The sequence below is a fragment of the Convolutriloba macropyga genome, chromosome 5, assembly GCF_964194025.1.
Source record: "Convolutriloba macropyga chromosome 5, txConMacr16.3, whole genome shotgun sequence".
NCBI lineage: Eukaryota > Metazoa > Xenacoelomorpha > Acoela > Convolutidae > Convolutriloba > Convolutriloba macropyga.
The window spans coordinates 23,815,151-23,829,902 of NC_134472.1; the positions used below are offsets into that span (position 1 = coordinate 23,815,151).

A 14,752-nucleotide genomic window follows, 5' to 3' on the forward strand; every position below is an offset into this window, starting at 1 on the left:
TTGTTTTTTGTTCAATGCCGACTTAAGTTGGAGGAAAAGTTTCAGGTTTGCCTGAATTGTGATTTGATACCTTTTATATATCAGTAGGGGATTTTTCGATAAAGCCGTAGATAAAAGAAGATGTATGCCCTGACAGATATATAACAGGTACGGCTCATGCTTTATGATAGATTGACCTGGCGGAAATTGTGGCCTGAAATGACCTGCCTCTAGAGGGAACAAATGAGTTTGCGCCAAATTTGAAAGAAAAAAAATAATTGAAACAAACACACACACACACCCATTTACAATATAATAATAATGAAATTCACTAAACTTGGTTTCGCCACGCTAAGTAAATCACTAACGGGGCTTGAATTTGATTTCTATCAAACTCTGTCCATCCATAAGGGTATGAATTAAACTTATAATTCTTCTTAGCTAAATCAAAAAGACGTTCTCTGACTTCTTTTTTTTAAATTGATAGGACTTGAATATGGATTTGAATAGTGAAAATTGCGCGCTAGTGACATCGAATTGTAACTTGGAGGAAAAAAATACATCGGCAACGCTGGTGGTTACATTCGATTGAGTGTAAAAATATTTTCTCGTTCGATCGTGTTTTTGTATGTCCATTTCTCTTTTGCCAAAATTGCTCTCCCCGAAGTGCGAAATGACTTGTCAAAACTTTGTTTAAAACTACGTGATTGATAAGACAATTTGATGAGATTGGAAATGAATTTATTGATCGAAGACAATGATTGTATTCTTTATCACTAAAATGACTGCTTGACTGTATCAATTTCCAACTTTTTGTCTGAAGCTTTTCCATTTGTCTGAGAATAGTTTTACTGGCATACCAAAAATTTGATCTATAAAACATATATATTTTTTCACAAGATTGCATTTTACTGAATTATTGTTTCACTTCGAATTGAGCTCTTTAGAAGTGGCAGCTTCTCATTACCTTTTGTAGAACAATACTCAAGTGATAATCCCACGATAAATTTGATGAGAAATATGCCCAGGTCTTTGAAGTGTCTTTCCTGTGAAATGGTTTCATTGGTGGGAAGAAGCACAATTTGCCTGTTTTGATTTTATCGTAAGGAAAATTGCACAAGTCTAAGCCTATCTAAATTGAAGTTTAACCGATTCTCCTTGCTCCAAACAACAGTATTTTTTAATGTTTTTGCAGCTGTATGTTAGCGTGCAGAGTGCTGCTGACTTTTGTGTCATCTGCGTATAAAAAGCACTCATCAACAATTATTTCGGAAAGGTCATGTATTTATACGGAAAAAAAGAAGTACCGCGAAGACTGACACCTGAGGCTCACCGCTGTTGATTGGTCAAATGTCAGATTTTCTCTCAAAATTTTACAATTTGCTGATGTCAGTCAAATCTGTCGCAAAAAACCTCAAGAAAGCACTATCAAATCACATTTGCTATAATTTTAAAAAGTATGACATTATAATTAATGGTATCAAAGGTTTTTGCAAAGCAATGTTGACACCCAAATTCGTTCGCATTTTGATTGCCTCAAGTAACTAATAGGACCTGTTTCTATTGAGAAGTATATCTCAATTCACACAGCTCAAAATATTAAAAAGCTCGCAAACGATGTTTGTAACAATTATATTAGTCCTCTGGTTTTTTTATGCGCTTTTTTGCTGGAACGATTTTTCATCTGACGCGTTTGACTTTTGTCCTCAAAAATGGGATAAACTTCTAAAGGCTGGATGGCATCAAGTGTATGACCAGCTCTCTTCCGAAATTTTTATGAGGATTTGTGGAAACAAATTCAATCTTAATTTGACCCCCTCAGTCACCCCGCTCCCTCACCACACACACACACTTCCCCCATCCAACCTCTCCATTCCACCCTGTTTCGTCCAGCCCGGTGTACAGTTTTTTTTACAAGATTTGATCTTCATTTTGTTTAATTATTGATGCTTCCTCTGTTTTTCAAACTACAAAACTATCTACTGACAATTTTCTACGGAGCACTTAATGGAAGCAAATGCAGAAAATTTTATTGACACGGGTTTCTTCTCTGTAGCGCTGTATGAATAGCATTAATAGTAAGGTAGTGTTAAAGCCACTATCTGGTTACTCAATGATGATATTACAAGTTAAAAGAGTGGCATTGCTATTTGGTTTAAGATTGTTTGATGCAGAAATTTTTGTCAGGTAAACATACTGAATTATTTTTATGTGACCCTAGGAAAATTACTGGTAATTCATTGGGAAAAAATGGCATTCATCGAAAATCATGTAGAAATTAAAGAGCTCAGTCGAAATTTTGAAGTGACACGTTTTGAAATTGGCACTATTAACAGGAAATAGTGTCGTTGAAAACTGAGATTTTAAAATTTGCACCTGGGTTTTTCAAGCAGAATTATGACATCGTTTCGGTATGTTTCGTACGTATTTTAACCAAATTGGTTGTTCACTCATAGAACTAAAAATTAGAGAATTGTTTGATGCAGTGAGACGTAATACAAAAAAATATGTCAATTAAAGCGAAACTTGTTTTTCATCAAAATTTTTCCCTTATGTCTTTAGAACCAGATTCAGTTCAATTGTGACTACATCCCAGCCATGGAATAGCAGATAAAAATGAACTTCTTTAACGCATTCAATATTAAACTATACAATGTTCCAATAGCTCCTTCAAACAATAATGGATATAATGGTGATTTGTAATCCAACCAAAAAATTTAAGTGTTTTTTTTTGAAAGTGTGAAAAATCGCTAAATGCCATTAAAGATAAAAATTTACTTTCTTTTGCAGAAAAAACTGAAATTACTAAAGAGCTGTTTAGAACATTATTTTTTCGATTATAACCAGCTGAAACACGCAAAAACAAAAAAGAATATCTTGTTTCACTTTTTACTCTAGCTAAGGTGTTGATATTGCACGAAAAGTTGTGGCCTTGAAACTCAATTTATCACTTTTTAAGATCTACTGAATTTTAAAAAATCAAAGTGTAGAGTGAGTAGCGGAACAAACTGGGGAATAATTACCAGCTGATAATTCAAATTTTTTAAATACGCATTGGCTTTTCAAAGTTGCATCAGTACATTTTTTAACTAAATGTTTTGCAAATTCTTCAAAACCTGAGGATAGTTGTAGCATGCTTCAAGATAACAGTGAATAAAGCAGTCAGTTTATTATTTTTTTCCGAAGCATTTGATAATTGTTTAGCGTTTCGCTCTGATTATCAATAGAAGCAGATTTCAACGGAATATTTGAAAATTTTGAATGAAATTGATAACTTAAATGATCGTCTTCAAGCCTCAAAAAACGATCACAATAAAACTGTTGAATTCTTTCTGCCTTTTTGCTGAATGGTCATTTTTTGTGGTAAATTTAATTAAATATTCGTTGATTACAGATACGTGAAAGGTGCATTGGAAATTTATCAGTATTTGAAATCAGGTTAATCTTAAATTACCATCACCAAAAGACCAATGAAATTTTAAACACATTTTTTTTTAAACTTTCCCTCAATATTGTGGTTCTCCGGCTACTTCTTTGATCCAATCAACATAGTCATAGACATCAGTGTAAACACCTGGACTGTGCTTTTTGGCGCAACCGGATCCCCAGGAGACAACCCCGATCAACTCAAAGTCACCCTCAGAGTTCTGCAGTGCCAGGGGTCCACCAGAGTCACCCTGACAGGAGTCGATCATTCCTTCAGCATATCCAGCGCAGATCATGTGCTCATTTACAGCCACCGAGTACCAGTCTCGACGTCGGCAAGTTTCCCGGGCAATCACTGGAACGTGTGCGAAGTTGAGTTTGTTATCGTCACTGGTTCCGTATGTGTAACCCCAGCCCATGGTGATTGTATCTTCACCCCCTGTGACCTCTACGGTAGGCATGCAAATTGGCTGGATCTTATCGTGGAACGGCACAGGTTTGGTCAGTTTTATAACAGCGATGTCGTTGGTGTACCAATGTGGGTCATAACTGGGGTGTCTGGTGATGCTCTTGACATATCTCAGTTCCTGGTCTTTCTCGTAATTGTATCCCATCTTCTGATGGAAGTCAGCAAAGAATAGTTTGAGGTCATTCACATTCTGTCCGTGCCAGAAACAGTGGGCGGCGGAGATTACAGTGTACTTATCGTAAACTGCACCTCCACACCAATGTTGCCAGCCAATTTTGATGTTGACCATAAAAGGAAAAGACCCTCTAGTTGGACTGTAGGATCCGTTTATGATTCTGTTGCTATCGTAAAGGGGTGCTTGTCCACATTTCACTGCTCTGGGTGCTGGTCTGAATGAAAGCTCCTCCAATTCCTCAGATGAAGGATTCGGCAAGGGTTCTGGAACTCTGGCAAGAGCTGAGAAAGTCAGCAAGGCGAGCAAAGTAGTTTTTACAATCATTTTTTAAAGCTGATTGTATTTTACAAGACAATTTTAAAATAGATAGTTTAAGAAGTTTTTGGGGGTTGAATTTACGCTGGAATGGTAAAAATAGCTCGAAGGTTGCGCTTTTTATACTAGCGCAATCAATAAAACAACAGATGTTCCAAGATCGAATATTGAAAACTTGTGTCATTTTAATAGCCATAATTGATTATACAGTTCCAGAAACTGAGTTGCAACTTGCAAATTGTTAACTGACACAAAATCAATTGTCCTTTAACCTTGAATCAACGAGTTTTATTGATGTCTAGATGTCAGAGATTCCATAGCTTGATACAGTTTCCCTACTTAAGAATCAATTTAGAAATTTTCTAGCTGTTTCGTGGCATCTGATGATTCTTTGCGATAGCTATTAGAATAAAGATGAGAAACAGTCGCTCTCTTTCGAATAGCGAACGCGAGGCGCACATTATTATAAGCGCGCTAGTTGCGTTAATACTGAAAACAGCTTAGCTATAGATACGGCCCCCGAAAAAATTGTTGTTTCCGTAGCCATATGAGAACAAACTAATCTTTTTTTTACACTAATAATGGTTTCAATTCCATTTGTGCTGCAGTGCTATCCGCTTGAACGATGGTCACTGTTGTTTTCGATGTGCTATGTAATTCTCAAAACAAATGCTCATATACAAGCAGCAAATTTCTACGAAATTCAACAAATACCGTTAGAGGCAACACCTACGACTTAACCGCTTCAGCACTATTTTAAAATCTTACTATTTGCATTGAAATACTGGAACAGATTTCGGCCTACCAAATAGAGAGAAAAAAATCTGGGAGACTACATTTGTTCCGACCCCACTTGTGGGGGAAGAAACTATACTCAAATGGGTTTTTTTGTTCAGACAATTTTGGCCGATCGATATATTCATGGTAGAGAAATGTGAGTGGTATCGTTAAAAAACTCGTCCAGCGTAGAGTTCGAGATAAAAAAGATTTTTTTTGATTTTTGTGTTCTCCGAGGAGTTATCTAGGTTTAAAGTTTATTGTGAACACGTGATGTTTGGCATGATTTTGTTCACTTTTTTGTTCAAATTAAGTTTATTTCTAGGAAAACATCAATTCAGAATTACATTTAATGCTACAATTGAAACTGTCTTGTATTTCTAACAGACGAAAGGCCATGAAAAGTGTAGTTTATGTATCAAAGGAACGTTTACTATCAAAAAAATTCAATTTCTATTTGAGAGCTGATATTTTGAAAACCTTTTCATATTTTTTTTCAATTTTTTTTCAAGTCACTTAGAGGCTAACAACTTTTCAAAATCCAGGTTCTGTTCATGACAAACTTGATTTAAAGAAAAATGATGCCCAATGAACAATTCATTATTTTAAAGGAACCTTTCATTTTTTTAATGGTCTGAATCTGAGTTTTCGTAATTTTTATTGAAAATTTGATTTTCTTTTTTAGAATTTAATAAAACTTTTCAGCCCTATGACATAGACTCGTTGACTAAAAATGCAACAGCCTTCTTGAAAATCAGTAAACAATCCTATGCAATAATTTGAGTGGACAGCTAATGGCTGTTAGGACTTTTAAAAAAATTTCAAATTTTTTTGTTGAACATTAACCGATCTTAAACTTGTTACTATGAAACGTAAGCCAGTCTCACTATTGACAGTACCCCCTTTGTCTCTAATGCAACCAAAATGAATCTGGTTAGCAGTTTTATATTCTAACTATTATCATATTTTTTTAAAATTTCGGTTATTTTTTAAAAATATTTTTGGATATTTGAAGTCCTATCACATTATCCTATTATTGCCAGCTTTCATTGGAAAACAGAAGAGTTTCAATAGTTTCAACCGTTTCTGGAGCTTAGCTTGACCAAATAAGGACTCTTTTCGTTTCGTAATGATTTTTTTGTTGATTTATCAAGAATTGTTTTGTTAAAACTTAATGAATTTTAAGATGTTTGTAAATATATGGTTTAAAAAATATTGGTTGATATTTGAATTTTGCCCCATTATTGCTTCTTTTTTCAACTTGTTATCTAGTCTCAATAATTCAAAATCCAATCTGTTTTCTAGTAACCAAAAAATAAATTTCAGTAAGTGAGCCTGCATGTGAGTCTCAGGCTCAATAGCAATGGCGTGAGTACCGCCAACATTTGCCATCTGTAAATCAATAAAAGCCCAAACGAGTGTCCAACATTGAGTCATTGCAAAAATTGAGCCTCGAGAGGAGCAAAACACACCATTTTTTGCTCATGAATCTCTAGGTAGCGCCAAGTTAATCAGCATGCTGTTGAAATGAAAATTTTAGCACAAAATCAATATACTCAGAGGAAAAAGACGACAAAAAGAAAAAAGGTGAAGTGCAAAAAACAAGGCACTGATATGTCATCTATTAGTTCAAACATGGCACAAACTGTTTGTATTCAAATCAAATTACAAGAAACTAAATTTACCGGTCGATTTTTCTCACTAGCTCCTTATGGAGCTCAATCGTCAGCTACTCAACCTGTCGTACGCGAGTGAATTTGCGTACTTGTTCTTGAGTCGCGAGTTGTGTTTATATTCTATGTCCTACTTGCGCGGCGAGTGCGCTTTACAGAATTTCCAAATGAATTCGCTTAGCGAATCGCGTACAGACTATTGTCTATCTTACTCGGGTTACAAAGACAGTTTGTGTAGAATAAATTAAATTGGGCAACTGTACTCGAGAAGCAAAATAAAGAGAATGAAAGAATAACTCAACTGTTATTCCAGAAGTCAAATAAAATATGAACAGTGTTTTCCCGTTGTGGGAAAATGGTAGCAACAGACATGCATGTGAAGTAATAATGATTTATACACATGCCCCTCAGGAATGGGTACACTGATTAAATTAAGTACATCGTATGATAAGTTTACTGCACTAAATTATGATGTACGACATTTCTCCCGCCTTCAAAATTAAAATTGCATGAAATAAAATTTTAATAACAATATGAATAATAATAATACTTATTCACCGGTTAAATAGTATCAACAATATATTTACTGGTTATCATAGCTAGTCATAATTAATAAAATATCAGTTTTTTACATATCCGCTTCATCAATAATCAGTTCGTTAGACGTGCTATGATCAGCAGGCCGAATACGGGGGTCCGTCGGAGACACCTGTCCAATGATAGGCGAAGGAAAGTCGTTGCGAATCGGTTCAACTTGCGTAGCAGTGTCCACAATGGTTTGTATCACTGAGGGTTGAATCGATTCTATATCACCCACTCGACGCTTCCTACGGGGTGGAGCAAAGTTCGGGGGACATGAATTTGTGGAATCACCCGAAGAGTCGTCTTTATCATAACCATAATATTTGGGGCTTTTTCGGGTTCGTTTAGTGGATCGTGGTAGAGTATCGGCGAAAGATGTTGGAGCAGGATGAGGTGGTTCAATTGTTTCTTGCTGCGTGTTTGTAGGCGGAGGTGCAATAATCACTTCTTCCGTTATAATTGGCTGATCGGGAGCAGCCTCTGGAATTCCAGGTAGTACTTGCGGGGCGAAATTATCCGGAACTTTTGGCATGCGTACTCGCATTGCGCGAGCAATGTTCGATTTGTTCGAAGATATGCCGCTGCCAGTCTCCCGTTTTCGATGTTTCATCTTCCGGTCTCCTTTCTGGATGCGGGTACATTCTTTAGTATGGCTGAGTATCTTGGCTTTCGTTGTCTTTTCATGCGTGCGGGGTCCTCTGCGGTTGATGTACTCCGTCAATTTTGTCTTTCTTTCCTCACGAGAGCCAAATTTCGCAATATCACTATTGCGGACAGTGACTTCTACCTTACCCGGCTCGCGAATGACCGAAGTGTATTGGTCAGTCTTTTGGACAACCGATCCTGGTGCCAACACCTCATACAATCCGTCCAGGTTCTTCTTGGATCGCTTGTGGAGGTGCTTCTTTCTGGCAATATTGAGTTGAACCGCGTTTTCTTTCAGTGGGAGTAGTCGGTGTGCATGCGTGGTGCGAAGGAAGCGTGATTCGTTATCTGTGGTTTGCCGTTCGCGATTAGTAGCATCCTTAGTCGCCTTGCACATATTGCGCTCAACTTCATCATCACTCCGGATGTTTCCCCAATGTTCTTCCGGCAGCAATTCGTTGGGGGTTACAGTTTCCTCATCTAAATAATGATTCAAAATTTTTTCATAACTGAGGTCAGATGATATAGGTTGAGTACTTATATTACTAAGTGGTGTATTGGCCATACGCCCGAAGTGAGATTCGAATGGCGAAAGCTTAGTTGTTTTATGTTTGCATATGCGAAGCTGGTATATAATTGATTTTAATGCTGCTTTAATGGTGAACGTATTTAGTTCTTTGTGTGCGTCTTTAATACATGCCAAGCGTTGTTTAATTGTACCAATTAATCGTTCTACTAAACCTATTGCACGATGATCATTTGCCGGAGCTGGTATTAATGTGATATTGTTTTTTGTACAAAAATTTTTTACTTGGTTACCTATAAGACAACGGGCTTGATCTATTCTTAATGAACGAGGAACTCCATGAATTTGTATATAATTATCCAAAAATTTTATGACATTCGAAGCATTTGCATTCTCAACTAATTCCGCAGAAGGATATTTTGAAAATCTATCGATGCATGTTAAAATATATATTTCATGTTCTTTTTCGTTATTAATGGGCCCTGCAAAGTCTATTTGTATTTCTTGGTTGGGTACTATACATGGTGTATGTGGTTTAAATTGTTTTGCAGGAATAACAGATTTTAAATTTTTACCGATAGCAGTGCAAGATTTGCACTCTATTGCTTTGACTAGCAAATCGCGATTCATGTATGGCCACCAGCAGTGCTGGGCCATACATATCATCCCCCAGCTACCCGGGTGACTAGCGTGGAGGTCGTCAATGAGGGCCTCTTTGAGTGCATTGGGGATTGCCACCTTCTCCTCCATGCAGACGCACCCGCCTGTCACGTGAAGGTCCCGCCAATAACTGTGAAGATATGGGTTGAGGGCCTTCAGTCTTTCTTCGTCCCCCCGAATTATGCAGTCTCGCACTTTTTTTAAGACTGCATCCTTACTGGTCAGTGACGCGATGAGGCCTTTGCTAAAAACTTTCCCCACCACTCGTTCAAATGACATTACTTGTGGGCTATCCGTTAGCGGGGTACTTAGGTTGGAGTGCGATGAAGATCTGCGAGGCGTGCTCGTTGTCGCATTGTCAGTGAATGACACGCGGGGCGAAGCTCTAGTGGGTCGAGTTGAGAGGGATTTTCCCTTGAGAGAAGATGCTTGTTGGCTCATTGTTATTGAGGTTGTTGATTTTTCAAATAAATTGACTGACGAAAAGGAAGGCAACTGAATTTCAGATTGAGTTTGGGAAAAAAGCACTTGATTTTTGTTTACCAATTGGGCACGTGAGTTATTTAAAGTATTTGAGTGTGGCTTACTAAAAAAGGTAGGAATTTGAGGCTGATTTTTGATTGACAAGTGAGAATGACTTAAAGGATTAAATTTGGATGTATTTTGGCGAGCGAGTGACGCTTTTCTTGTATTTACTAGTCTTTGAGACTCAATTTGTACTGGGGTAGTTGTAAATGGTAGACTATGTGACGCATATTTGGAATGATTTGGGTATTTAGTAACTCGCGTTGCAAAAGAGTCATCTAAGGAATGCATTTTAGTCTTTTGAGTAATTAGTGAAGGATTATGCCAGGCGGGTGTTAATTTGTCAAAAGACTTGCGTACGCGCGATGCGAGATTAGGGGTGGTATCATTTAAATTAGAAGTGTTAACTATTGGAGGGGAATATGTGTTAGCGAGTTTGAAATTGTGTTGACGCAAATGTACTCGCTGATCATGTACACTAGTACAATTAATACCATTTGTGGAAGGGATAAATATAGGTGGCATTTGATCCGCGAATGAATTATTTTTATGAGCTAAATGTACTTCTGGAGCGTGTGTGCTATACATATGTTGAGATTTGAAAGAGATAATATTATAGTTGTGTTTTTGCGACGCGAGATTTGAATTATTATTTGTTAAGCGAACATGCTGAGCGGGATTCATGTCTAAATTGACAGTTTGTTTGGATGAGGATTTTAGACTATTAATTCGCGGAGCGAAATTTGATTTAGCATTTGTTAAGCGTACCCGCTGAGCGGGTTTTATGTCTGGAGTCGAAGATTGTTTTGAATAGTATTTTGAACTAGTGTTTTGTAAAGCGAGTGAATTAGAAATGTCAGATTGGGGATTTTGAGATTCATAATCTATGTTTAAAACTTGTTCTGTAATGTTGGTGGAATTTTTATGTTCTCGATCAGTATCAATATAGAATTTATGAAGTGAATTAGCTGTGAGATTGTGTTTTTGTTGAAGTAATTGGGCATCAGCATGTATACTCGATAATGTTGCAACTAGAAATTCTTCGTCATATTTGGAAACACTTTTTGCTGGTTGATATGGGTTACGGGATATGTAATCAACTAGGCCCATTTTTGCGCCGGGCAAATGCTCTATTGAAAATTGATAAGGTAATAGACGGTCAACCCACCGTGCTAACCTACTATTATAACTTTTATTTGATCGATGCTCTTTTAAAATGGAAAGTAATGCGCGGTGGTCAGTTATAACAGTAAATTCTTTTCCATATAAATAGTTTTTAAAATATTCTATCGACCACACTACCCCAAGGAGTTCTAGTTCGTTAATACTATAACGTTCTTCACTGCTGTTTAAAAATCGGGATGTAAAAGATATCGGTTTCCAACCATCAACTGTTAGTTGTTCTAGTGCTGCTCCCAAACCAGAACGTGAAGCATCACATTTGATTCGCGTATCAAATTGGGGGTTATAATGCATGTTTTCGGTATGATTTGCTATGCGAGTTTTAATTGCATTAAAATGTGATGTGTGAGTGTCAGTCCAAACAAATTTAGTGGATTTACGAAGTAGGGGTCTTAAAGGGTGGCAGAGTTGAGCTAAATTGGGAATAAATTTGCTAATATAGTGAACTGAGCCGAGAAATGAGCGTAATTTTTTGAGTGTATTAGGAGGTTGTAATGATATAATGGATGATGTTTTGGATTCGAGTGGCGAGATTCCAGATTGAGTTATATTATATCCTAACCATGAAATTTGTTGTTTTGCAAAATGACATTTCGGAAGATTGATACGAAGGTTGTCTGCATCTAACTTTCGAAGACAATCCAGTACGAGTTTAAAATGATCATCTTCTGAACCTTTACTAACGATTAAAATATCATCTAGGAAACAGAATGTGTTTTTAAGTCCAATCAGGGTGTAGTCCATTGCCTTCTGAAACTCGGCAGGCATGTCAATTAGACCGTAGAATCCTGTTTTGAATCGGTATGTGCCTGTCATGTCACCACTGATAATATTAAAATTACAATGATTAGCAGTTTCAGGGTGTAAATTTAGTTGGCTGTAAGCATATTTAAGATCAATAGTAGAGAAATGTATTTGCTCCGCGGGTTCTGTTTTGTAGTTTGTAATTATTTGTGATATCGAATCTATGAGTGTTTCAATATTTGGCATTTGATATTTGTTCTTATGTATTGCTTTGTTAAGAGTTTTAGAATCTAGTGCTAATTTTATGGTTTGATCTCGTTTGACTGTAATTACGATAGGCGAAATAAATTATTGGTCAGAACAGTTATTTAATTTTTCTATATGTCCCTCTGCAAGAAGTTTTTTAATTTCAGTATTTACTCGTTCTTGTAAGTTGATGGGTACTTTTCTACCCTTTTGATGTTTTGGCTGGAAATGACGATGAAATTTGGATTTTACAATGTGTATTTTTGAACGACCAGTACGTGTTATAAGTTGAGGGAATTGTTGTGCGATGCGTGTTTTGAATGGACATTGTGATGTGATAGTGTTGACCATACTACCTTCCGGTTTTCGGTTTTGATTTACTGAAATTCCAAGAGCGTCAAATAGATCTCTTCCCACTAGTGGTTTTAGTCCATCACGAACTACAACAAATTCAGCTTCTTCAAGTCGCCATCCATTGCTCGCAATTGGTGCCTGTATCATACCTATCACATTTATAGGTTCATTGGAGAATGTTTTGAGTTCCTGAGGAGGCGCTGTCATCAACCATCGAGCAAGGGGAGAATTATCCACAGTTTCCGAAGCAAGGGATTCAGGCAAAATACTGCATACGTTGCCGGAGTCGATGAGAAGTCCAATATGGTTGTTACCAATTTGTAGGATAGTGTTCTTTGGTTCAATCTGAATTGCGGTACTTGCGATGCTGGCGACCATGTTGTCATCTGAGCTGTCGTAATCCGATTCGCATTGCGGGTTAAAGTTCATATTTTGTATCGCATTTACTGTTTGGTCAGTAGTAGTTTCTTCAACAGAGTTAACATTAGAACGATTAGGTTTGTTTGATGATGTTTTTGGTTTTCTGCATACTCGGGAAAAATGGTTTTGAAGGCCACAATTGTTGCAAGTCTTGCCTCTCGCAATGCATTTGACTCTATGGTTAATTGACCAAGTTAGGCCACAATTCCTGCATAGTTGGTTTGGTGATCGAGTAAAGCTTGATGTATTTGGTCTCTGATTTGGTGGTCGGAATGTTCGTTGAGGGGTTATTGCATTGACTTGCGGAGCAGATTGCGAGTTTGTAATTTGTAGCTGGTTTCTTTGGCCTAATTCCATATTTATGGCCAAACGTAATGCTTGGGCTGGTTCTAAGGTTTCTCGCAGCAATTCTCGTTGAATTTCTGGATCCAACATATTTGCAATAAATAGGTCTCTAATGAGGGTGTCTTCCTGGCTTCCGAGCTCACAATTTTCAGAAAGTTCTTTCAATTTTCCGAAAAAATGTTCGATAGACTCTCCTCTTGTCTGTTTCGTGGTCAGAAGAACATATCTGTCGAATGTAATGTTGCGCTGACGAATAAATGCTGTTTCCATGATTGTCCAAAGTTCTGCTGTTGAGAGACTGTCCATCTTGAGGTGGGGGTTTTGACTACAGACAATTCGACGTCCTTCAGTGCCCAAGCTGAGGTATAGCATTGACACAGTTTTTCGATCGGCTTGCGCCCATGGCTTGTCTCCGCACATTATTCCTATTTCCAGTTGTCTCTGACATCGGTTTTCCCAATTCATTTTTGATTGAGCGTTTCTCGCCAATCTTTCCCGCTCCGATTGTGCCGATGATACTGTTATCGTAACCTCATAGATCGGTTCAAGTGGTAGTTGTACTGTTTCAGGTTTTGGTTCCAATAAAGTGTCTATTGTGATATTTTCCTTTGCAAGAAGCGCTAACTTGGCCTGCATCTGCCACTTTTCCCATTTCAGTGGCGGGTCTACACTTGGTTTATCCCAAAATGGCTCAATGCCAAGTGGGGTTCGTTTTTGAGCTGCTGGCTGCGCCATGTCGTACGCGAGTGAAATTGCGTACTTGTTCTTGAGTCGCGAGTTGTGTTTATATTCTATGTCCTACTTGCGCGGCGAGTGCGCTTTACAGAATTTCCAAATGAATTCGCTTAGCGAATCGCGTACAGACTATTGTCTATCTTACTCGGGTTACAAAGACAGTTTGTGTAGAATAAATTAAATTGGGCAACTGTACTCGAGAAGCAAAATAAAGAGAATTAAAGAATAACTCAACTGTTATTCCAGAAGTCAAATAAAATATGAACAATGTTTTCCCGTTGTGGGAAAATGGTAGCAACAGACATGCATGTGAAGTAATAATGATTTATACACATGCCCCTCAGGAATGGGTACACTGATTAAATTAAGTACATCGTATGATAAGTTTACTGCACTAAATTATGATGTACGACACAACCAACGGACATCTCAACGAAGAGTGAACCAAAACCATCATCTACAACCGTTACCCTCCCCACTCTTGATAGAAAGGTTAACACTTTCAGATATCTCCATTTATTTGGAAATGTTGTTCCATCTGATGAATTAGCAGCATTAGCCGAGCTCAATATACGTACTAAATTGTGACGCGTCATTGGGTTCCGGAGACGTTTGAACGATCTCCTCCTCTGTTAGGGGGTCTATTCAGGTGCAACTACTGTGAAAATGGACCAGTACTAGATTCGAACCAGCATCTCTTACTTGCAAGCCTAGTGTGCTACCCAATTACACCAACTGGTCTTAAGCTCTCGAACTTGGGCATCGCTTATAACCCGTTCTCACGTTCTTTCTTGTTCCTCGAGGCTTCATTTCTCTAGCCAAGTATACGTTGAACAAGTAGAGCCTCTTGTCAAGCTATGTCAAGCTTATCTTATGCACAATTTACATTAGGTTGTTCTCTCTCAACCTTCTAACATCCTCGTATAACCAAATAATATGGAATATATTAAATTTGCCGACCTTTGAAACGGCTC

General features: G+C 37.6%; 1 protein-coding gene across 1 annotated transcript; it reads right to left on the bottom strand.

Moving 5' to 3' along the window:
• Positions 1-3,313: 3,313 nt before the first annotated feature.
• LOC142339886 (trypsin-2-like) lies at positions 3,314-4,460 on the bottom strand. Its single transcript, XM_075390210.1, has one exon. The coding sequence runs from the start codon at positions 4,371-4,373 to the stop codon at positions 3,486-3,488; it is 888 nt and encodes a 295-aa protein (XP_075246325.1). The 5' UTR covers positions 4,374-4,460; the 3' UTR covers positions 3,314-3,485.
• Positions 4,461-14,752: the final 10,292 nt, after the last annotated feature.

What these genes read in the sequence shown, in the direction of transcription:
- LOC142339886 (XM_075390210.1), bottom strand. Translation starts at nt 4,373, where the DNA reads ATGATTGTAAAAACTACTTTGCTCGCCTTGCTGACTTTCTCAGCTCTT.